The 25,631-nt window shown below is 43.3% G+C and overlaps 2 protein-coding genes across 4 annotated transcripts in view; one reads left to right on the forward strand and one right to left on the reverse strand.

Annotated features, from left to right (window-relative positions):
• On the forward strand, nt 1,093-14,366 carry LOC110405491. The gene is made up of 2 exons (XM_021410837.1): nt 1,093-1,903; nt 3,560-14,366. Exon 2 carries the CDS (start codon nt 3,562-3,564, stop codon nt 4,546-4,548), a length of 987 nt encoding a protein of 328 aa, XP_021266512.1. The 5' UTR covers nt 1,093-1,903; nt 3,560-3,561; the 3' UTR covers nt 4,549-14,366.
• The window catches only part of CNOT6 (CCR4-NOT transcription complex subunit 6), a 28,008-nt gene continuing 19,505 nt past the window's right edge, over nt 17,129-25,631 (reverse strand). For 2 of the 3 annotated variants that reach the window (XM_021410828.1, XM_021410829.1), the window contains exons 4-12: nt 24,377-24,462; nt 23,837-23,941; nt 23,680-23,748; nt 22,412-22,569; nt 21,750-21,904; nt 20,965-21,119; nt 20,247-20,477; nt 19,291-19,493; nt 17,129-18,644 (exon numbers count right to left, since the gene is read on the reverse strand). In XM_021410828.1, the coding sequence (XP_021266503.1) occupies nt 18,432-18,644; nt 19,291-19,493; nt 20,247-20,477; nt 20,965-21,119; nt 21,750-21,904; nt 22,412-22,569; nt 23,680-23,748; nt 23,837-23,941; nt 24,377-24,462 (1,375 nt within the window). In that variant the 3' untranslated portion in view covers nt 17,129-18,431. The remainder of the gene's footprint in view (nt 18,645-19,290; nt 19,494-20,246; nt 20,478-20,964; nt 21,120-21,749; nt 21,905-22,411; nt 22,570-23,679; nt 23,749-23,836; nt 23,942-24,376; nt 24,463-25,631) is intronic. The other variant, XM_021410830.1, reaches the window with a different exon arrangement.

The following is a 25,631-nucleotide window of genomic DNA, read 5'->3' on the forward strand; positions in this document are numbered from 1 at the left end:
CTCCTGCCCCAGGTTTGCCTGCAGCCCATTCCCGCAGCCAGCCCAGCTGCCTGGCACCCACGTGGCCACATCACTTGGCCGCCCTGGCCTGCAGGGGCCTCTCCTCTCTTTCCTTTTCTTCCTTCTTTCATTACTTCGGAAAACACAGAGTGATGTTTTCCCTCCGCTCAAACAGAAGATCCCTGCCACAGTCCATGGAAAACTTATTATCAGAGAGCATGGGAAGCACACAGCCTGCCCGGTGCAGCTCAGCCACACAGCGCTGGTGGCTCCCGAGCTGCCCTATGGCACCCTGAGTATTTCCCTAAGGTGAGAAGTGATGCTTGATCCATTCAGGGCTTCCTATGATTAATTGCTGTGTTTACCAAAACACAACAAAGTTCAAAACTGCCCAAAGGAGAGCTGCTTGTTACCTCTGCATAGCTCGTACTGCTGAACTGGTTTAAGGCAGCTTTCCCCCAGACTGGGAGCATCTGAAAAAAAAGCTAACAAGCAGAAAACCAGAGAAGCAGCACGGCCACAACATCATCCAGACCTCAGACACAACCGAGCCTTGCAGAACTAATACCTCATGTTTCCCTTGGCAGCTTGCTGTTCTTCCCATTTGTTTCTCGTGCACCCAGGAGCACCAATGCCCTGAGCTCACCCAGGGAGGAGCAGGAGGGGGGGGGGGGGGTTCATCAGAGCAGCACCTGGCAGCACTGGAGAAAACCCTGGGCAGTTCTGAAAGGAAACAAACGAGCATTCAAATAAATGCAATTTTCTTACCTTAACCCCAGAGAGCTGTAGAAACTTACTTCAAGAGATGGAAGAGATTGTTATTGCAGAGCTGCATTTTCAGCCTGGTATCACAGGGAAACACCCCTCACCACACAGTGAGAACCCCAATTTCTTCCTCTTGGGAGGCTTGGAAAAACCTGAAGAGAAGAAGAAAGTGAGTGTGAGTTGTTGCCAGAGAACAACCCAGCTGGGCACTGCTGTTGGCAATTGGCGCAGGAAGGCTGAGGGTCATTGCCTTCAGCTGTGTGGCATCAGAAATGCAGGCAAACAGCTGAAGCTCACACAACTTTGATAGTTAAACAGTAAGTAATGGCCAGCTGCAGAAAGCAGCTAACCTCTGCTTGGAAGCACAGCCTGGAGGGATGCGAGAGGCTTTAGAGCAGCTGATTTCTTTGCACAGGAGAGAATGGAGGAATCTGACTGATGGGCACAGACTTGGGTGACTAAACCGGAGCAGCTTCCTGAGAACATTAGTACTAAAACTAAAGCAGTGATTTCCAGTCCAGGATTTCTGCCTTTCTCCCCACCCCTCCCAGCAGCTCAGGACCGGTGAGGGAGCAGCACGGTCAGGGAGCGCAGGGACACTGCAGTGCGGCTCACTCGTGGCAGTTACTGAAGACAGCATAAAGAAATAAAAGCAGAGGGAGGATTCTGCTGCAAAATCACAGTTCAGCGCCCCACCCAGTGCACAGGAGGAGATGCTGGAGTTACACAAGAAGCGCATGGAGGCAGAAAACAAAGACAAGCCCTCACTGCGGAGCCCACTGGCCCTGCAGGTCGGGGTTGCCAGCCCTCCTCACAAAGCAATTTTCTGCAGCGCGTTTGCGTCTCTGCCATGCAGCGGCACCGTGCAGCGATGCAGCACAGAGCTGAGCCGTGTGCGCTCCTTTCTCCCGGCTGCTTTGCTGCTCGGCTGCGTGCATCACACCAGGGCTCAGCGGGGAAGGGCTCTGGCAGGCTATATTTAGCAGCAACAACAAAACAGGCAGCCGGATCAGCTGACTGGGAGCAGCGAGCACGGGTTAGTTGTAGGCAGCACGTATCCTGCGCAGAAAGCAGGGCGAGAGAGAGCAGGGCACGGAGCTGGGAGGTGCCCCACCACCCCACAGGGGCTGCGGCTCAGGTAAGGGCAGGGCTCCAGGTCACGGAGCGTTGTGCCCAGCGCGGCCGGGAGAGATGCAGGTGGGGAAGGAGCGGGGAGCAGCTGGGAGGGGGTGCTGGGGGCCGCGGGTGGGGGCAGGTGGTGATGGGCAATGGCAGGTGACAGCAGGTGCTGACAGGTGACAGTGGGTGATGGCAGGTGATGATGGGGAGGTGACCTCTGCACAGTGTGGCAGCAGTGGGGATGGCATCTGGAACCCATCCATCCCATCAGAAGCATTCAACCATCCATAGGTCACTGTTTGCTCCAGGAGGAAGGAGGCGGTGGTGGGGCTCTGTTAACGAGTTGTGTGGGGCTGAGCTAATGATGTGCCCCTGGGCCACCCTGTGCTGCAGGCCTTGGTGCTGGGGTGGGAAGGGGGACAAGCCTTCCTCTTGGTGCTTAGAGACATGAGAGGAAAGGAGCACTGTGTAGAATAAAGAAAGGATAATAAACAGGCCCCGAGATTTAAAAGCAGCATCCCCTGCTCTGAGTTTGGCAAATCTCACCTTGGCTGGCATTGCCAGGAGCACGTGAAGGGGAAGCTGGGAGCAGCCAGCAGCAGCGCGGGTAGGGCTGGGCACCTGAGTGCTCCCTGTGCATACATGGGAGCTGCAGCCCTGTGGAGCTTCAGCAAAAGCAGGCAGTGACAAGTGAGGCATTCAAACAGCGAGCAGAGCACTTTCGTGTTCAATCACACAGGCAGGCTGGATGGTGTTGACAGATTATTCACATACGAATTCCACTGGGGATTGTGGGGTGGGTGGGGGGGAGGGTAGAGTTTAAAAAAATAAAATAGAATCCAGGTGATGTGGTCATTTCTGCCAGAATGTGAGCTGAACAAAGCACAGGAAAGAGTATTTTGATATAAATGTAATAACTTTTATAGCAAGCATCCACTGCAAGGTGAAATGTTGGCAAAAAAGGGGTTTACCTAACCAGTGGGGGTAGTCTGATGGAAAGGCAGCCTAAAAAGGGTATGAGGGATTGCTAAATACATAAAAAGGACATGAATCTATATAAGCTATCAGGTAAAGCTCTAGCAACTCATAACTAAATTTATGAAGCACTGGTAGAGACAAAACTGAACCTTTGTTCGTTACCACCTGCGCCGTGCTTGTAAAGGAGACCAGCAGCAATGCTGTGCCTCCCACATGGTGCTCCCCACTGGAGCTCCACACCTCTGAGATCAGCTCTTGCAGGAGCAGACCAAGTATGAACCAGAGCCCTGTGACAGCGAGCAGGCCAGCAGGGGATTGAACAGGGAGAGGAGATGTCCCTTGGGGTTACAGGCTGGATGCGAGATGAGCTGGCGCTCAAGCAGAGCACCGCTGTAGCCGGTAACTGCATTAGTTCAAAAAGGAACACAGATGCTTATCCCCACCAATGTCTTTAATGAACCTTTGATTTTCTACTGCATTTAACAATATGGCTTACTTTGTACCTATGGGCTCTTCTGGAAATCACAGATATAAAAATCCTGCCAACATTATAGAGTGATGCTTCTGCAAACACCACTCTTGGCCATAAGAAAATATTGAGTGGATCCAGTAGCACGGATTTCACAGCAACAACCCCAGGATTTCCTTACCACAGCTGTGTTTCCCATGCTGATCATACCTTGTCTGTTCTTTGCAGCCATGGCTCCCCGGATACGATTGAGTGTTTCAAAGCCTCTCCCAACCATCTGTGAAACCCACGAGGAGGCAATGGAAGACCTAACCAGCAACCCAAAGCACACTGCAAACACTTCGACCAACCCAGATTCGTACTCCAGTGATGATTACATTCAATCCATCTGCCACCTCGCCAGACCCACCTTCCCAGGCATTCCTGAAAGCAGCCACCGGGCTCAGGACAGAAGGATCCTGCAGACCCTTGAAGCCATGTCATGGTCCCCATCCCAGCAAGAAATGTCAGTGTGTAAATTGACCAATTTCATCTCAAATGTGATGCCACTGGGAAAAGCCACGTCTGCTCCTGATAATGCAGAAGCCGACTTCTGGTCCAGAGAGGACCCCCTGGCACAGATCTACACACGCACAGGAAATCTCTGCTCCTCCAAGGGTTTGTGGAGCAGAAGCTCCAGCACTGGTTCCTTGCAGTGCACCTCCTCCAGTCACCTGGGTGCCCTTCGGCCCCCGGCCATGAAAGAAGAAGCCGCAGGGAAACCACATTTCCCACGGGTGTTCAGTTTTCCAAGGTTTCCCTCTCCAAGGCCACTGCAGAAAGAAACACTGTGCTCAGAGCTGAGGTGTCTCAGAAAGGATGAGGGAGCTGTTGCAGGGAGCAATCACAGTCAGAAAGAAGATGGTCCCGTGTTTATTAACACTGAAGAGCTATTGCCATGCTCAGCCAGAAGGAAGCTACTAGGAAATCGGGTTTTGCGCTGCTCTGAAAGGAGACAGGGTTTGTTTGATGCAGCAGGTGCCGATGAAAAAGAAGGGAGAGAAACTTCTCACTGTGACAAAAATACAGTGGGTGATGTTCCCAGTAAACAGAGATACTCAGAGTGCTTCCAGGCAGCTAAAAAAGCTGTGATCCATAACTGGATTTCAGAGCACAGATGCATGTGGAAAGAAGCAAAGATAAAGGCTTGTTTGCTCCCAGCCATTGCTGAAGTGTGAAAAAGCATCTGTTACAAATAACGTTGTTTGCCCGAAATAACCACCCCGTGCTCTAGAAGCTCTCCCTGGAGTCCTTATGTGGAAAACATGGCTTGAATGTGCATGCAAGTCAGGAAACCTTTTGTGATCCACCATACCTCTCATCAGTGGGCAAATGGACGACTTGGAGTCCAGTCCTCTGAGGAAGCAGCAATTAATTCTCATTTCAGAAAGGCAACGGTTCATAAAGCATCACCCCACTCCTACTGCCTAGAACTGCCCTGAGCATGGAGAAAATTGAAGACCATCTGTTTTGAAGAAGTAATCTGCAGGAACAAGAAAACCCCACACACCTACTGCTGTTTCACAGCAAATGCCAAGCAGGCAGATGTTTTGCACGCTTGGGTACAGTAATTCTGAAAGGAACATTCTGAATGGTGCTTGGACAGTACTAAACATGCCCTCACTGACATATGCATTCACTGAGACACACGGCACAGACCACTGCATCAACACCAGAATACCACTGGGTCGGTCACCTGTTAGGGCTTTCGTGTAAAGGAACATTTTTAATAGTTGTAAGAAGTCTGTGATGAGGATTTGTTAGAGGACAACATGGCAAATGCTGAAACCGCTCAGGGTGGGATTTTTCCTCTTTCTTAGCATTGCAAAAATTTGACTTTCACTTCACAATCTAACCTTGCTGGGGATGAGTGGAGAGCTCTGGGTGAGCATTGCTGGTGCTGGTCTGGTGCTGCTGCCCTGGCCCGGCAAGAAATTGGGGTCTGCACTGCTGTCTGTGCAGAGCAGGCTGTGTGCTGGGTGGGAGCTGAGTAACCTCTGTGCACATGTGAATTGTGTCTGTGTTTCCCTTCATGTGTGTGCTTCTCTAGCTTCGCTCACCTGGCCACGCTAACCACGCTGACTTTTCCTTGCCTGGTGCTGTGAGACCAAAACGTGAAGAAATAAAAACCATCATAAGAAGTCCCCAGGACAACCCCTTTGCTGCTGATGCTGCACAGGATGTCTGCAGGAGGAGCAGTGCTGCTGTGGGATCCCAGCACAGCGAGTATATGGCCAGGTCATCCCCTAACCACCACAGTGAGACTTACTTGTCTCCTGAAACCTTCACTCATTCTGACAGTCCCAGGACCACAGCACCTAGCGTTCTGCAAGAGGAGCAGGTGAGAAAACTGCAAAGTAACGCTAGCGCAATTATTGCTGCTACTGCCACAAATCAATCCTTTGGCAGGGAGCAGAGCACAGGGACCGGGCTGTTTGCTCAACTGCAGCCAGGACGGGAAATATCACCGCAAAGCTGCAATTATAGAAGTGCTCGCAAGCGATTTCTGAAACACCCTTGAGTAGATTAAATCAGATGGCAACTTCTGCTCGGAACTAACACGAGTGTAAATATGCTCAAGGATCAAAAGGTGAGCGAATCTGAACTGCTCGTTCTCACATCTCTTACCTCAAATATTTTTTGTTCCTTTCAAAACTCATTAACGCTCCAGATCTGAACTGCTTCTCATCTTCATTTTCGAACTAACCACACAGCAAGAACAAAGGCAAAGGTGGCTGCAGCTTTTTTTAGGCCCGAGCCGAGCAAGGCCTGCAGCAGCTCTGCCTCTCCCTCCTCTGCCCTTCCCTCTTGGGTTTGTACTGGGACAGAGGTGACACTGACCCTTGCTGCTATACAGGCGTTTTGGTTTCTGTCCACATTTAAGACACTAATGCCTAGCAAGTCTTGTGCCAACTGCATGTATCACCGCGTTTGACCAAGAAAGCAAATAAAACCCTTACACCAAGCAGCTGTCTCCATTCTTGCAGGCCCACGAGCGACCCTTCAGGTGTGGGGCAGGCCATGACCCATGGCTCAGGGCTCACCACACAAACACCCGCTCGCTGCATGGCACAGCAGGCCCCAAGCACACAAGCAATGCCTTGGAACACCATTCTGCCTGCTTGGAGTCAGGCCCAGGCCTTTGGCCTGCATCAAAATGGTCACACTGCGCATTCTCAGAGCACCCCCCAGACAAGGCCTGCGGTGATGACATCTGCCCTCACAGCCAGGCCACAGCACAGCACCATGCAGCCGCTTCAGAGTGCCCTCAGCACGGAGATTCCTCCTCGGCTGCCGCGCATTCCTGTGAATGTCCCACATCCTCAAACTTTCCCAGCAGAGCTTCCTAGAAACCTAAAACCCTTGGGGGGAGGAAGCTTTGAAGCGCAGCAGAGAGGAACAGACAAGTTCAGGTGATGGACGGGGCAAGGTAACAAGGGGAGAGGAGGAGACAGAGTAGTGGAGATGGGCGAGGAGGGCTTGGGAGCCCTGGGGAGGTGGGAGGTGTGGTGAAGGTGCTCCAGACACCTTGATGGAGGCACTGAGACATGGGGCGAAAGCCATGCTGCTTCTGTAGCTGATCTCATCACCTCCTGAAAGATCTCATTTGTTGGGTTAATCAGAACTGCCTAAGGGATTCCGATTAATTTGAGCAGGGAGTTGGCATCCAAATCCCACCAGTAGCTTTCAGTCTCAGCCTTCACAACCTGTTCACAATCTGCAGGCTAACATACAATTTCATTCATGTGGTCATGCAGACTTTTACTGCTGTAAGCAATGAATGCATTTGGACACAGAAAACCATGACCAAAATTAGAAAACTAGAGACAGAGAGGGAGAAACAAAACTGTCCCCTTCTTTTCTCATCAGTGCCACAACCAGCCCTAAGTGAGTTCAACAGAATTAGCCCAGAGAACAGCAGCAGCAGAAAGGGAGGGCTTTAAAGGACAACAGTTCCCATCAGCTCAAACCAAGGATGAGGAAGGAACAGCTCTGAGAGCCTGGCTAATAGGATCTGGTTATCTGTGCAGTGCAGAGCAGCCACAGCACTCCAAGGAGCTAGTCCACTGCAAGCGGGGTCTCTCTGCTGATAGAAAGACTGCTATTGATCAGAAACTAAGACATGAACGAATGCAATGTGTTTAGAAGCAGGAAAGGCTCAGAAATGCATTTGTCCTAATGAGAGGACACAATGGTGAGAGAGGAAATGGAGAAGGTCTGTGCAGGAGGCCCTGCGTGAGGTCAGCAAAGCCAGATTCTGAAAAGTTCTTTAAATGAGAGTACTAGTGCAGTAGTAGTGCAGTGTAGTAGTAGTATAAAAGCAGATTTTTAAGGAAAAAAAAATCAAAATCTTAAAGCTCAGAGAGAAAACACAGAGCATAATTTAGGGGAATCGGATCCAAGCCTGAGGTGAGATACAGGGTCCCTCTACACAGACGAGCAGCTGTGAGGATGGTGCATCTAGCTTTCCCCTTGCCCCGAAATGCCACAGTTAGGCCTAATTGCCCAATAAGAGTGTATTTAGTTAACTTTGAGCCTCTACTAATGGAGAGCAATGATAAATGGTGTACAATGAAGTTAAACTGCATTTAGTGACTAAGCAGGAACCCCTTAGCTTTGGAAAAAAAGCCTTGTATGTCCCATCAGCAACATAATTCATGGCCAAGAGTTTTGCATTTGCAGCAAGAACCACGAGCATAAAAGAGATCCAAAACAATGGCCAAATGCATGCACAGATAAAAGGAGCAGGGAAGCCTCTCTGTCCTGCTGGTAGCGGGAGGCAGCGCTACATCTGTCACTGCACAGGGAGCTGCACCATCAGCGACACATCCCGCAGTATCCAGGCAGAGGCCTCCTGCTCCCATCTCAGATCATGCTGGAGTACCAGCTCAAAAAGCACAAGCTCGCAGTCTGACCATCCTTCAAGCTCAGCCATTTGCCTCACTCACCACAGCCCCCATTTTATTTTTGTAGCTGGCACCAAAATCACAGTTGACAGCAGCAATGAACCCTGAAACACCACATCTTGGTCTCGTGGCCTTTTCCCATGCCCTGGGCTTCTCAAGAGTAACTTAATTTGCCTGACATAAGATAGAGCTGATGCAAAATACACATTGTGTAAATTCATGTCCAATGTCCCTGGCAATCACAGCCTTCCTGGAAATAAAGCTCCTGGAGGCAGCACTTCCAGGGACTGTTGCAAAGAGCTGTAGAAAACCCAGGCATTTTTGGAATATCTTCTGGTTGCTACATAACATCTGACCAAATGCCAAAGGGAGCCTTTAAGTGCTTAGGAATGGGCTTGTAATGGGGACAATTTTCTGCTGCAATTAAAGCACAGATTTCTATTAGCAGCTGATGAGGGAAATGAAATTATTAGTTTATTCACTTGCGCGCATTAGCATTTTGCCAGTCATTTCTTGTCTTTGTTTTTAAACTACTCAAGCTGAAAGGCTCTGGGCCTGCTGTGAGTTCAGTGGGGGCTTGCAGCCACACCACTCTGCTCACACATCCCACCACGCACCACGGCTGCTCCCCCCAGCACCAGGATGAGCAAAGCTTGGCAGTCATGCGAGATGGAAGGCAGCAGGGAGACTGCCACATCATGCTAGGTGCTGGACTGTGACATACACAAGTCATTCAAGTTCAGTTGAATGTTTTTTTGTGTTTTTCCTTGGTCACGGGAATGTGGGAGAGCAGACTGATTTATACTGGAGGTAGTGGGCTACAATGTCCATTCCCTGCCCCTCACCTGACAGAGCACTGCCTCGTGGCTCAGCTTTGAGAAAGGGCCTTACAGTCATAGAATCATTGAGGTTGGAAAAGACCTCTAAGATCATCTCGTCCAACTGCCCACCTTCCACCACTACTGCCACTGACCACGTACCTCAGCGCCACAGCTCCATGTTTCTGGAACACCTCCAGGGACAGTGACCCCACCACCCCACTGGGCAGCCTTTGCCAGTGCCTGACCACCCTTAACCTCCTCAGCTACTGCTCAGGACCCAGGTGAGTGGGGAGGAGGCCCAGCCCAGCCCTGCAGGCCCCGGCACACCCACAGTGCCACAAGGCCGCAGGTGCGGCCTGCCCCTGAGGTACGGGGCAGCCCAACATGGCGGCTGCCGATCAGAACTGCTTTGTCTGCACACACACACACTGCAGGAAGAGAGAGAAGCAGCTGGTTCCCAGGGACAGACCGCACCCTGCTGCTGCTGGTGCAGGGGCTGCTCCTGGAGGCGGATGCTGAGGGATGTCAGCGAGACACAACTCAGCAGGATTCTACAGGATTAGACAGCCCTGTGATCAGGAACATTCATGCTCTGCTAACTGGGTCAAAGAAATACTGGAGATGTTCAGCACCGTGTTTGCCTGAAGGGCTGAGCTGGTACCGCCTGGATTTAGAGGAAATTCCTCCCCAGCTACCACCACAACAGCAGGCTGCATCGCAAGGCCTCATCCCCTCCCTTAAAAAACCTGGCACCATGCTGCAGTGCAGTGGGAGATACCTTGCAGCCCTACTGCACGGGGTTTGCAGGGAGCACAATGTGTTGCCCCTCTCTGCACTGGGGAAAGTGTTTTTAAGCCAGAGTATAACGTTGCATCCTTAAATGCTTTACTTCTGTTTGGCAGAATTGCCTTGTTGGAGCTCAGCTCCCTGCTCCCACGGATGGATACATAAGGGAATGGGCTGCAGGTTAACATCTTAATTGAAGAATTAAACTTATCAGTACACACAAAAGATTATTTCTACATCAAAATCATAAACTGTGGGAAAAGAGACTACAATAGCTTCAGTAGCATTTGCAGCCAAGGTCCAACAGGCCCCTTCACCCATACAGGTGTAAATGCAGCAGAGAAACTTCCACCACCCAAACTCACCTCCTCTCCTAAACTGTGAGCAAGGCTGTAGCTGATCAGTAGCTGCAACCGCTCAGATTCTGCAAGGATTTCAGTCCAGGAGAGGAACCAGGCACGGTCCCACCCAAAAGCGACCAGCAAGGTGCCGGGTGGGATCACCACATGCAGCAGTTCTGCTGTGCTCAGAGTGAGCTGTGCTCTTGAATGCAGGCTTCTGCTCAGAGATGTTTGCTGTTCTGAAAACTTTCCCATGCTGGCTAAAATTCTGCACACAAAATATTTTCCATGAGGCCATGAGGACACTCAGTTCTCATTTTGAAACCAATGATTGCTGTGTAACTAGAGAAATGAGCTGGTGGTGCAGAATTTTGTTTCTTTTCCTGGTTAAAGCCAATGTTGTTTCTCCAGGTGAAACTTTCATTTTACCACTGGCCCCTCACACCCTGCTTGCAAACCCTTCTCTTCTTCAGTATAAACCAAAATGACCTACACAGGCAGCATGAGTCCGCAGGGCAGCTGACCCCACTGCCTACCACATTTCTAAACATAATTTTTGAGTGCTGAAATAACAACGTGGTGTTTCATAAATACCATCTCATTTTCTTCTGTGCATTTCATGAGAGGAACATGGTTGCTGTTTGTGCACTGACCTGGGTTGCAGCAGCAGAAGGCTGAAAGATTTAGGAAACATAGGGATGCTGCCCCTGGCCAGGACAGAAATTGCTAAGTCACTCTTGGCTTCTGCCTCAAATGAAGCATGACCCAAAGTACATCCCTTTTGTAGGCATAATTAACTAAGCTGATTGTTTAACAATGTGACATCATGAACCAGAACACCAGGTGGGGCAATATCTGACCAATAAAAACAAAACATCTCCTTGCAGCCCACTGCAAGTGGTATGGGATAGAAAACACTGCAACATTTAAATGTGTTCCCATTTGAAGATGCCTACTGCCTTTGAAAGGAATGATAATAACTGCTGCCAAAAATCAAGGAAGCAAATCTTCCCCACCAGGGTGCACTCCAAAACAAAGGTTGGATGTTGCAAAACTGCATTGTGTTCTCCTCTTGCCTTCCTGCCTGGCACTGCAGAGCAGCAGCATGTACCATGACTGCCCCAACTTTGTCAGCCTTTGAGACACAGAAGGGCTACAAGGCTACCAGAGAGCATGCTCTAATTAGGACATATTACAATTCTTTTCTCTCTCATTAATGATATTAAGGGCTGCAAGTATATCACGCGTATCATTTTTTTTCCTGGAGTACTGCTTCTTGCTTGAATCATAACAAAACAGTGAGCCTGCACTCACTGCTCCTGCAGCCCCTACCACCCTGCTCCACAGCAGCTGCTAGCAACTTGTTTCAGCTCCCTCTCATTTCCACACAAAATACAGACCAGGATGTCTCTATGGATCAGGCAACAGAGCAGTCTGAGCTAGGAAGCATGGCACAATCTGCTCTGCAGCACAAACACCCACAACCTTCCCACAAGTTACGCCTATTTTTGAGTTATGTTTGTGCTCTATAGAGTGGGAAAAACTTTTAGGGGAAGAAGGTTTTGTAAGATCAGCCAGACCTAGATGAAGGAACATTTAGATAGAACAGGATTAGTGGCAGTGGCCACAATCTCCCAGACAGCAAAGCAGTGCACTGCAGACAGGAGAACACATGCTGCGGCCCTGGGCGTGTTCCTCCTCACAGGCCCTCACCCGATCTGCTGGGTTTTTGTGGGTCCAAATGCAGTTTGCAAGCCAAGCATGTCTGACTTGCTCTCAGTGGGCACAGCACGGTACTTTTTGTTGAATATAGCTGCTATTATTTACTGGCAGCAAGTACCCCCAGTGACCCCTGAGAGCACAATCTTGGCAACAAGAGCATGGTTCTTCGCATCCAAACACCACAACTGATGGGCGATGCTCTCCCATACGCTGGCTGGAACCAGAGCACATCACCACAGAGCCCAGAACACTGCAGACAACAGCTAACCAAGAAAGAAAGGTCTGAGCCTGTCTGGTGTCTGACAGGTTTGGAACAACAGCCCGACCATGGGATACCGCACTGCCAGACATGACGTGAAGCAGGACGCTTTCCCTCACCACGCATTCCCTGTGCCCACAAGCAATCTTAAAATATTTTGTATAAGCTGTTTCTCCCATTCCACTAGCTTAAAGTCGGTGGTCAAAGGTCAAAAACCACAGCATAGACTTTTCCCCCAGCTGACCTGCATCTCTGTGCTGTCCTGCTGCCAGGGTGGCCAAACCCACTGAGCGGGTCTTGAGGTACAACAGGTCTCAGTCTTCCTGGCCAAAAGGCAGACTATTAACTGGTCTGTTATTTTTTTAAAGAAGAAAAGAAATAAAATCACTAAGAGCAACCTCTGAAGAGCTACCAATCCCATCAGCTACTGTGGAGAAACTGCCATTAATTCACTCCTTGGACCCCAAAGGAGCAGCCTATACTCTGAATGCTCTTTGGAACTAGGGAGATAAACAGAAAAAAAAACAAAGAAGAAAAAAGCATGCCATCAGAAATTAGCTAAAATGGAAACCTTTGTGGCCATTAAAACTCAATGGTTTTTATTTTAAGTAATGTATGCTTACTAAAATAAACACAGAACATCCTAAAGACACACTGGGAAGAATGTATCTTCCTATCTTTTTAAAAATGGATATATATAAGAATAATGGGACTATTCTGGAAAAAGAAAATATTCAAACACACCAAAAGTCCCCATTGTTTAATTAACATAACTGCTTTCTATGCAAATAGAGTAAGCAAACGTTTAGAGAGTGAACAATTAGTGCCTCTGGTTAGGAGGGTAAGATGAAAAGCAAGAAAGCAAGCAGAACACTCACCCTTGAAGGATGTAAGGTTTTTCCATATTCTTGTCCTTAGCACTTACCTTTTTCTCAGATTCTTTGCCTTCCCTCACCCAGATCAACTCCAGATGCTTTGAGACACCTCCACCACTCACGGCAGTAGGTATGAAATGCCCTGTGGTCACCTGCTCCATTTTGGAAAGTTCACATTCACACCATAAAGTAACTCTGTACTCTGTCTGAAGAGCCAGTGCACATGGGACATAAAAGAACAGCAACTCAGAGTCTGGCCAAAGTGATTTGGCACTCCATTGTATTACATTGACATGGACGTTACCAAACCAACTGCTGCCAGTGGAAAACGTTAGTTCCCAGGCCTGAATTTCCACAAGAACTCTAAAGAATAATTCCACAAGCCCCACTTTCTGGATGCAGCTCTCAAAGACGCGGCCTGTGCCTCCCTGCACACAGAAAGCCCGTGCTGCACACACCATCTAGTGGCAAGACAGCGAGCGTGTGGGTGAGAATTAAGATCTCACACTTAAAAGCAAAGAGAAATCATTGCAGAAATCTCTAATGGACTCATAGTTCTGTTAAGGACTCACAGCTGCTTCTCAACAGCAAATTTTAGAACTACAAACAGGCCAGCACTCTGAGGTGGGTGGTACTTACAGAGACACTGAACAAGACCATTTATGTCAAATGCAGTGCCAGCATAGAGCATGAGTTCTGAAACGACACAGGAGTCCCCAAAAGATGTCTTCTGTGCTTCAGTGCTTTACACAACAAGTATGCTCAGATATTTTGTTTTCTGCAGTTAGTGATGGGAACATCACAGAAACCCAAATACTACACTTCTATGCATACACTCTGACCTAGGAGACAATACTGCAGCAAGCAAGGATAATAAAATGAATTAAGGATACGAGTTACCTTGAATCTCATTCCTGAAAAGAAAGATGAAAGAAATCTTCACTTGTTCCTCTTCTATGGAACATTAATGAAAAGAGGAACCTTTGAATTCCTTCCTGTTGCCAGATCCCAAGTCTGATTTGGGCTTTCTGGGGTAGGAAGGAGACGGGTCACAGAGCAAACCCACAGCTCCTGCACTGCCACGACCCACCTGAGTGACTGACCTGTGAAGACCAGAGAATGGCTGGGTATGAAGACACAGAGCTGCAGCCTAATTTGATCAGAAGATTGCAGGCTTCGTATTTTTTGCTTGGACATGTTTTCCACAAATTCTGGAGGCATTATTAACCAGTTCTTGATTTTGCAATCCAAGCCAAATTGATACAAAGTTTTTTGGTTGGCGGTTCTACAGAGCACAGGAAAGGCCTCCTGGGATTGCTTCCATTTTACCCTTGACATCCTTCATTTACTTTGGCTACACGTGTACCTCAAGAAAAAGCTTTCAGAACTAAGTTAAAATATGAATTACGACTTCAAGAAGGTTTGAAACAGATATTGGATTTATTGGTCAGCTATGAGTAGGAAAATACATTGGTAAGGAAAAAGAAGACCCTGTATATAAATATAATACTAACTAGTTAAAATTTGACCAAGAAGAAAGTTCCACTGAAGAGAACAGTAAAAGCCCTTGTTTACCATCAGACCATATTCAGTTTCCCATTTATCTTATTGAAGAGCTGCCTATAGACAAATGCAACATTCTTTGAGCTTAGTGCAGATAATGTGCTGGTTTTTGTTACATGAATGGTAAACAAGAGTTAGTCCAGTGCATTACACGTTATACAGAAGTACTGTGAGTAAAGACTAAGATATTCTATTTTAGACACTACTTAAACATACCAAGACACTTAAGTGTTACAAATTTATGCAACCAAAAGAAAAGAATAGCAGTTAACATACTAAAAAATACTGTGACCGGCTGGATGAGAAAGGCTTGCTACTTACGCAGTTAACTGATTATTACTATTTTTAAAGTTTTACAGTGTAATTAGTTGCCATTTCCAATGACATTGTAATTATTTTGCCTTTAATACAGGTACTACTGTGTGGCTGAAAAAGCAAACCATAACCTAAGTCTGCTCAAGAAAACCAAAATCAACCAAACAAAACCACAAAACACCCAAGCTTGAGAGACTTGCTGAAGTTACACCAACGATGCCGATGTACAATGTTCTAAACAAAGTCAGTTTTGTCAAAGTGATGGCCAAATTTACTTAGTTTTTTTTAAAAGCTAAAAGGACAAAATAATTACATAATGCACTGACACTGACCTATATGCCTTCCCCTCCACCCCTCCCAACTGGCGTTATTCTAAAGCAGTAGCTTGTGGATTCATCTTGTAATCAATCTTGTAATCAATTTTCTTAGCTAAAAGTAAGCTCCATTTATCACTTTGATTCCCAGAATTCTTTGCAAATGTAAATAAAAGTAGACAAGATATGGTCGACCATATTTGAAGTGGGAAAAAAGCCTGCTCAAACCTCAACGAATCCCACTGATGTTCTGGGCCTATTGCTGAACGTGCTTTTACAACAAGAACACTGAAGGTACATTATGGCAACACCCAAAACCACCTCAAATCAAATACTGCAAATCATCTTTTTATGTCAAAGACTATGAAGCAAACGTTTTGATTGTGTGAAGACGTGATTTATTGCCTTATTCTATGCTATAGCTGGAAACTGAAACTTTTGAGTAACATTTGTTTGACATACAAACACGTTTTCTTTAAAAGATTGTTTGTCAAAGTTTATCTCAGCTCCGTTTTGGTGCCATCTGTTCTTCCCCTGTATTCAAAGTATTTCTCATTCCCTCCACTCTCGAGTGACCGCTGTAGTCCAGTTAAAACCCAGTGAAATCAAAGCAGTGCCTTAAATGAATTCAGTGGGTCTTTAGTTGGGATCTGATAGACTAGTACAAAAGCCGAAGGAAATGGTTACTTAACTGGACCCTTAGACTGCAAGGCGACTGAACAGGGACAGCTGTGTCTCCAAAAGCACAATAGGCCACATTTTAATGATGTAATAAATTCAAATATTTTTAAGACTAAGAAATATAGGAGAACACATACTGGATAAAGCTCAAACCTTTTGAATCTAACAAGTGCACTCAAGCTCCAGCATCTATTAAAGTAAATTATCCCCCCTCTAAGAAATACAAAATGAGTAAGTGCTTCCCTTCCCCTTCTGTAAAGCTTTCTGGACTCAATACACAATCCAGATCCTCAGAAAAGAAAAATAGTTTGCTCAGTTGGACAAGCTAAATTGGCTCATCATCACTGGAAATTGTCATGATGTACATTACCAAGACATCATTAAGGAAACATGAGTAAAACACTTTTTATTCACACTTTACAAAAAAAAAATAATAATAACCAACAAAAAAAAAAAAAAAACAAACAGAAAAAAATAACACTACGCATTAAGTCTACTACAGCAATACTACCAGCATTTCAATGTACTGATTATAAACTGGACGTGTTTGGTGTTTTCACAACTAAAACGAAAACAAAATAACCCCAAGAGATCAGGTCCCAGACAAGGATTCAAGATCAAAATTCCTTCTACTGAAATGTTAAAATGTACATTTTACATCTCCGAACTGTTTGTCACGTTCACTTTCAGCTTAAAACAGAACGGTTTGAGCACACTTGCGTGCTTACTAATTTTTAATAAAATTTTGAATCATTATTACCAATCCACTCTCCCATATATATAAAAATTCTTAATATTTAGAAAGTTCTCTTAATGCTCAGTGTCCTTTTGCTTCCCTGCCCGCAGCTGAAACAAAAGCTGTTTAAGATCAAGCTTTCTATCTCCATTTATTTTATTTTATTTTTTTAACATTGATTATTTAAGTTGTATTAGTTTAAGGAGATGATAACGTCTCTCTTTTAGAATACAAATACACAAGTTAAATTTGTAAGCTTTTATATACTTGGCTTCGTGACACAAATGGCACTGAGGGTACACAACAACTTTAGTCTTGACACTTCAAAAATAAGACTTGGTCACTTTAAAAATGATCTGAAGAATTGTCTTTGGGACCTGTTTTGAAAACGCGTTTATTTTTACACTGCTTCATCAATAGAGAATGTCAGGGTTTTTGTTTTTTTCACTTCATCAAGGAATTATACTCTCTGAAACTGAGGAGCACACTTAAACTAAGGAGAATTCACATGATAATTCTTAGTGGGAAAAAGAGCGCTGTGCAATGACACTGAAAGAAGCAGTGCATGGGTATTAGAAGCTAGAAACTGTGTACCCATAACCTGAACATGTTCAGAGTGTGATACCCAATGCTTCACAAAGGAAAAAAAGAAGATGCCACAGCTTATACAAAAGTATCTTCATAAAATTTTCACAAGTGTTAACGTTATTTAAAAAAATAAAAGAGGATGCACAGGCTCTCTCTGCATGCACAGGCAGTGCTAGTTGAGAACAAATTTAAGCAGGCACAGTGGAGATAGGACAAGTATTAAAACAGAAATGAGGAAGCTATACACAAGTATCCCTAAATCTTACTTCAAAAGTTAGAGATGAGAAAAATATCTGAGAGTATACACATCTGCAATAACTTTCAATGCATACAGGTCTACTTATATTCACTGCTTAGCTTATATGTTCTGTGAGAACTCCATGCTTTTCTCTTTTTTTAAAATCAGAAATGGATAGAATGTATTTAGTCCTCTGTAAGATACTGAGATTTTATAGATTTGGATTTTAAAAGCAACGTTCTCAATTGAACATAAAAAGTAGTACAAAAGGGCTAACAAAACCCTAACAGTGCAAATCGATAGCAGAGAAAACCTGTGACAACCTCTTTTACAAGCTGGCCTTTATAACACATGAAAACAGATAAAAATTTAGCCTTAGTTTACAATACAATCATTTTCCAAATCTGATTTTTTTTTTTTTTAAAGTACAAAATTTCATAAATCAGGTTTTCTGTTGTTCATATACAATCAATAAAGGCTAAATTCAAATTCTATATTTTACAAACAAGTCTGAAAAAGGAGGGAGTGAAGTACGGAAGAATGTTCTGTGGATGTTCCTACTGGCCTCAAAAAAGTAGTGCTACAGATAACTGTGCAAAGAGAATATACTGTATAACAATTCCCTATTTCAAGGCATGAAAATGTCACGTTGGATAAAAGAAACAGGAAGGTTAACTGCAACGTATTAAAGAAAGGTGCCAATGCACCAATCGCTGTCGACAGTATACAAAGTATATTGGGCTCAGAATTATGTCTGTTGATAGCACCTGGCTTTTACTATGTCTTTAGCAAATAATTAGATTTAAGATTAAGATTATTACGAAAAAAATCCCTGTTGGCCATACCTCACTCCTCTATATTCAGATTTTACAATTGTACAAGTTAGATTGAGGTTGCCCTCTAAAATGTACTTAACTACCTCCTGCCAGGGAGATGGATTCCATTTACAGGAGGCAGGAAAGGCAGCAAAAGCTCCAGTTGTGCAAAAAGTGAGAAGTGGTCAGAAGGGATGAGTGGATGCGGACAACCACTTATATTGTTCTCTATTAACCAATGATGATCCAAAGGTCCAAGAATGCCAAGTATGTTTAGCTGAGGTTTAGAATAGAAGATGTAGTCAATAATACCCTAAAACAAGAAGGGAAATAGCATTATTAGTACATTATCTTTACCCAAGTTATTTTTCTAAACAAAAGGTGAATTTAGTATTAGGAATAACAGTTAATAACAGGATAATAGTTTATCTTCAATTCAGGAGACTTCTATTTCCTGTCCTGTGCGTAGCCCAATACAGATTAGGGAAACAAGTAAAAATTCCACCCCGCATCGTTCCTGCTCTCCCCTTCTGTAGGTTGTAATTTCTATTCTCTGATTTCAAAGCTTTGTAGGAGAAATGTAATTTGAAGAAGAATAGAGCTATCTTTCTTTTCCAGTAGTAGCGTGGATTATTTCCTTGGAGTTGGCAGCTTACCTGCCCACATTAAACTATTTCGTTTAGCTTAGAGTATTAGAACACATCATCTTATTTACAGGGAAGGATAACAGCACCCTGGTTCTTGGCAAAACTACTATAATACTAACATGAGAAAGGAAAACTTGGTTTCTAGTAGATGGAAGTGCTGGGCACTCTGTTCACTGTGTTTTAAATGAACTTGGTAAACTTACTGTTAGTGACCTAAACATTAACTTCTTTGTTAAACAATTAACTAACAGGATTTCCTCTAATAAAACTTCAAGATGGAAAATTTTTTCAAAGCAACAGCGAAGTCCTTACCTTGAAGTCAAACGTGTAATTTGTATAAGGCATTAGACCATTCTCATAGGCACTCTTCAACTTGAAACCATGTGTAATTCTTCCATTTGTTGTTCCATTTTTTCCATTACAACTGAAGTTAGTAAGACTTTCATTGTATCTCAGTTCCTTAAAATCTTTGTGGTTTGTTTCTACTCCACCAGTGCTCAAGTATTCAACAACACCTATTAGGAGAGACACACACACAATAAGGTATTAACAAGCATTCACCTAGTGTGCAAGGATTACTTTGAGCTGCATGTGCAATTTTCTGCTTTATATAAGCAAAACTCTAACACACATAATCTGGTCAGCAATTGCTCTTATAAGAGATATTGTGAGACAGTTTCTATGTGTGTCAAGAGCAAATGGCACCTAGAACAAAGACAGATTCATTGATTAGGGAAAAAAATAGAAAATTAAATAAGATTTGGGAGGGGTAGGGAAGATTAAAGAGATGGAAGTAAAATTCCACAGGTGCTTGGGAGGTAGCTTCTTCTGAAGAATTCTTTTCTCATAGGAGATGTATTGAATTTTAGAAGCCCTAAAACATTTGAGCAGCAGAAAACAATTGTATGGTTGCAACGTTAAAGAGAAGAACGTGTATTTTCACACTTAAAAGCGATCATAAAAAACAACCCACAGCCACCAGCAACACAGTAACACTGCCAGTTACTTCCTTTCCATTCCTGCATTTCAAGACAACAATCAAAATGATTCTGACAGACGACATAGAGATACAGTACTATGCAGGCAATAAAAGCCACTCATGAAAGAAGTAGTTCCATCTTTTTGTTTTCTTAGGACCTTATGAGCTTGTAATACCAAACAACATATTCCCTGGGTTAAAAATCCCTTTAAAAGTTGAGACCTTAGAATTTTAATTCTTACACACTTGAAATAGTCTGAAAAAAGAAGAATAGGAATAGTACTCTTACCAGAGTCTGGCAGAGAATTGAGATCGGCGCACAGTACAAGTGGAATGGTTCCAAGCTCCCCTGCAACACCAGGCTTGAGACTACGAGAAGCTTTATCAATAATGTTCTTTACCTCGGATAGGAACATCATAGTCTGAACCAGCTTCACATCAGAATAATCTGGGTCCCAATGCATATGTGCATTAGCTACAAGAACTAGCTGCTTTTCCATCCCAAGATGTGGCTTTCCAGCTAAAATTTAAAATGAAATATTTACATTGCATAGTCAGCAATACAAAATGCTATCATCATTAATTGTGTTCAATTATCAGCAAGATGTTTCAGGGGAGGAAAAAAATACCAGCTGTTTGAAAAGGATTACTAACAGTTAGTTTAAGAGGGCCACACAATTCCTCTGACATCTACTAAGTGCTAAGTGTTTTAGCTGATACTTAGCTCTAGGAATAATCTAATATCAACTCATTCTCTGCTACCTTTACATATCTCCATGCAGAATCCCTCAAACTGGGGTATTTTTTATTTTTTTCAGCACAAAGTTACAGTAAAAAGGAAACTAGATTCTACAGGTGAATGGAAGCTTACACACTGAACGCTTAGATAATTTTATTTCTAAAGAGGATTTGAGGAAAAGATGTATTGTTCAAATGATGATGCAGTCATTTTGTTGTTTGTTTTCACTTACAGAAAACAGCGCATTCAAAAATTAAAGAGCACTTACATGACATTTCTATCAACTCTTTTCGCAGTTCTAATAGTACAGCAACACCAATGTTATCTTTTGTCATAACTCTGTTCAGCATAGCTTCTGAGCCTTCCGAGTTTGCCATAGCTAGTTGATTGAACTCAACGGTATGTTTCTGAACCAAAGTAAATCTGAAAGAGGAACGTTGCATAAGCTTTCTTCAGTAGGCAGTTACCAAAGGAAATGTTATACGAAAATCCCCCTTTTAATTAAAGCTCAAACACATTTACAGTGAGAAAGACTCAGCCCATCCTGTAATTTCATAAAAATCATTAGCTGAAATCAAAAGCTAGTGGGTTTTTTTTGGTTTTTTTTTTAAGATACTGAGCTGATATAAATGAAAACATTCACTTTTAAAAAGAAGAAGGAACTACTGAAAGAGTGCTTGATTTTGATTCTGTATAAGATTTTAGCTCAAACTTGCAAGTTTAATAGCAACTAAATAATTGCTTCTGGCATCACTGTGGACACAAAGGAATGGAAGCAGAAGGAAGGAAGGAAGGAAAGCTGCGACCATTGCTTGCGATCTTATTTCAGTGATTCTGGAGATTATTTTTTTTTAAATAAGAATTAAAAAGCAAATGTCTTTAACACTTAACGGCAGTATGTGAAGAGTAATTTAGTGAACTCCTAACTTGTTAATACCGAACAGCTACAAAAAGGGCAAGCAATGCCAAGCTATTTTGACTTTAGAATGACCCGAGAAATTGTGTGAAAAAGAGCAAGACACAATGGAAGGCTTTATAAATCAAATCACTTACTTCTCTGTTTTGAAAAATATTGCACAACCATCAACATGTTTTCTTTCCTGTTCTGACATTGTCCTAGCTCTGGATTTTGGACTGAAGAATCCATTATAACCACGTTCTTTCAGTTCTACCAGGAAAAAACTGTAGTACTGCTCAGTTTCAACCTCCTATAAAGTCAGAACACAGCACACCATGAATCTACTATTACCAAAACACATTAGACTGATATTATTTAGACTCTTCAGAAGTGTAAATCACTTTCAAATTATGTTTAGGAGAAAAAAAAATTAGAATTAAGAACACTGGAGAATGCAAATTTGAGAGCAATATTCCTATTTTAAGAAGGAAATATAAATGAATTTCTGTAATCCCCAGAGTTATGATCATCCTAAGCCTTTTATTTGAAAACGTGTCAATTATACCCTCACATGCACACACAAAGACACCCCCACATACATTTCTTTGATCAGCAGCTGCTGGTGCACATTCCAGCAGTGTGGGCTGAAAAGCATTCTTTTGATGTCAAGCAGCAAATGCTGTTCTAAACACCACTTCTTTTTTTTCTTTTGTTTTCATGGGGTTTGAAAACAGACCATTTACAGCAAATACATTTAATACAGAGAAAACAGTACATGAGAATAGAAAGGGAAAAAGAAATAATAGTATATCTTTACCTGAAGACTTATGATGTCAGCATTGCAGCTCAGGATTTCCTGCATAATGGCTTTTTTTCTGTACTCCCAGTTCAATGCCCAAGATGGACAGTAGCCATACAACTGCCGGGTAGCGTATTTATCACAGAGAACGTTGTAACACATGACAGAGAACAAGGCTGCAGGACAATAACATTACTTACATATTGATATATTAACAACAATAAACCATACAGCTACGTTCTTCTCTTTTGTCCACTGCAGACTTTTGAATTCATGCTTGATTTACATCGAGCAAAACACAGCACCTGCATCTGTACTATAAAAGCATCTTTCAGTCCTTCCAGGAAGATAAATTACCTCTAAGTTGGGATTTCTGACAGCCATTTACCAACACGTACATAGAAACCAAAAATCAAAACAACTCTTAATATGGCTAATGCTATATACAGCAGAAAAATGTACTTTACATTAAGTGGTGCATTACGGGGAAAAGCCTTGAACAAGGAGTTTCCAACAGATTATTTAAAATCTGTTTGAGGATTTTATATACCTTAGCATAGCCAGTGAATTTATCCTATCACCAACTGTAACAGATCCACCTAATTTCACAGACTCACAGTTAGGGCAAGGAATCCTTGCCACAAAACACAAGTATAGGTAAAATAAAAACACAATTTTATTTCCATCTCAAAAAACCTTACAATTTACACTTAAAGAAAAGAAACATCTGCTTCCCCGCATTAATTTAGAATGGGAGGGATATAATGAGACAGTTTGAGGCAAGATTACAGGTAACCCAGCAGCATGGATATTTGGTTTTGTTAAACAGAAAAGGTTGTATTTTAATAAATAGAAAAGGCTTTATTTTAAACAATTCACGCAGAAGAAATTAGTAAACAATTAAACACAACCTGAGTCCAAACAGCAGGAAAGTGTGGGGTCAGAGGACACATGAGGAACTCAAAAGAAAAAATGTTTACCTTTTTGAGGAATTATGATCACGGTCTTCAATTTTTTATTCTTCAACAAATGCTCAATTAAGCCTGCTACAATTCAACTAACTAACTCACTTTTGACAGGAGTTTCAGTTTCTGTGAAGACTATGCTTATTAAAAGGAAATTATAACAGAATCTGAAGCAGAGGTTCCAGTTGGGATGTGACCACTACAACTGGCTGTGAGCACTGGGCAGATGACTGGTTAATTTAAGCAAAGTTTTTAGTAGCAGATAATAAAGATCAACATTTCATATCAAAAGAATAAGTATTCCTTGAAGTGTTACAGTACCTGTTGGTCTTGTACGGTCTGGTTCTTGCAACATAATCCAAGATCTTGGAGGTGGTTGTTCTGTTGAAACTATGGAAATATTTTAAAGCAGAGACAAAAGTGATAATCACATTTATTTTACACAGCAGGAATAGATCTTTTAAGAATGATCACTTACTTCTTTTTGCAGTACCTGCCAAATTATCAAGCAAATAGTTCAGTAGCCTTCGTGTCCCATCTGGTTCCTGATACAGGTTCAGAATGTCCTGCGTAAGTGGATTTCCTGCAAACACATTTACAGAAATGCTGAATAAAATATACAGAACCAGTATGAATTTACATATCAGTGCTTAAAGCCAGCATCTCTGAGAAAAGATACTAAATCTATAGCCTAAAAAGCTTCAGATCTCAGGTATTCAGCCCCACAAAACACTACTAATGTGGCCTGTTACTGAAACAAGCACCGTACCCAATTGCTGCGCAAGCAACAGAAAGCTTCTCGCTCTGCAGAAAGAGGAGAGAGAAGCTTCTTTATACTAGGAGGATTTCACCCAAGTGACTCTTTAACAATTACTAAACAGCGTTTATAAAAGCGGAGTAAGCAGCTACATCTGGGATTGCTACTCAGTAACATTTATGAATTAGCAGTCTACAGCCTTTACATCACAGGAGTGACATCATTAAACAAAGCACAGATACCAAGAAAAAGTAGTAATACCTTTCAGACCCAAAGTCTGTAACTGGAACAGTTTTCCCAGCTCAAAAGGTAAAACTCGTAACAGGTTGTTATTTAAATGTAGTTCCCTGTAGACAGAGTAACAATCATATAGGGCTGAAAACAGACCACAGTTTGTCTTCAGCAGCCTATAGTACAAGTAACTAAAAGAGAAACAATATACTAACAAACCACAACACAGGAGGAAAAAAATAAATGAAAATAAACAAACTTGGGACACTGAACAGCGTTAGGGAAATTCTGCTGTACTCACACAAGCACAGACAGAATGCATATCACATTGAAGTAAGGAGGAAAGCAGCTGTTTGGCACGTTCACCTTAACAAGTCAGATATATCATAAACATTAACAATTACTAAAGCATTTAGTAACTACCAGTGATCAAGCAGTAACAGCTCTCACAAACCAGGCTGTGAAACAGCTCAGCTGTGATTAAAGGCCAAATAAAATATATATATATATCCCAGAAAACAAGTAAGCAAAAAACCCAGGACCATGGTAGTACTACTAGAGCCAGGACATCACCGTGTTAGTGCAGAGTTACAGTTCTTTTTGGTTAAGGTCTCTTGAGAACATTGGTTTACACTATAAAAAAAAAAAAAAAAAAGCAGTGTGCATGCCTCCCAGGTAATTTCATTCTCTCCACTGAGCTGCTTGCTTTTGTCACATAAGCAAAGTGCATACTGATCTACTGTGTACGCGTTTCCAGGCACACACAAAAAAGGAGCTGTGTCTCTCACCACCACTGTTTGTTTTCATAACTTCAGTGTTAACACGAAATACGCCTTTTTTAACTTCCAAACTTGCAGAACATACACAAGAGCAGAATTTGTGCCCTGAATTCTGATAGTCCATCAATTGGGCGGATTAAAATGGACTTCTTAGCAAGCTTCCAATTTCTTAGAACCAGCCCAATCTAAGTTGAAGACTTTGCTCACAATTTCTAGTATAAATTTGCTTCCTTCAGATTTCTATGAGATAGCTTTTGAAAAAGAAAGAAACATCTCTTCCTCCAGCCTTGCAAAAGTCAACTCTACCCGGTCCTTCCCCAGCAATGACCTCCAAAAAACTCACTCGGTTTCAGTGCAGATTTAGAAACAGTGCTAAAAATAGAGGGGCTTGTTTCACCGATACTCCGGGGTGTGGAGCAGTGGAAGATAAAGGAGGGGACTTTGTTTTTAATTGGCTGGTTATCTAGAAATGGCAAGTTATTACTCAGCTGTCTGACGGGCTCTAA

The sequence above is a fragment of the Numida meleagris genome, chromosome 12 (genome assembly GCF_002078875.1).
Source record: "Numida meleagris isolate 19003 breed g44 Domestic line chromosome 12, NumMel1.0, whole genome shotgun sequence".
In the NCBI taxonomy this organism is placed as follows: Eukaryota; Metazoa; Chordata; class Aves; order Galliformes; family Numididae; genus Numida; species Numida meleagris.

Excerpts from the sequence above, each read along its gene's own strand:
- LOC110405491 (XM_021410837.1), top strand. The coding sequence starts at position 3,562 with ATGGCTCCCCGGATACGATTGAGTGTTTCAAAGCCTCTCCCAACCATC.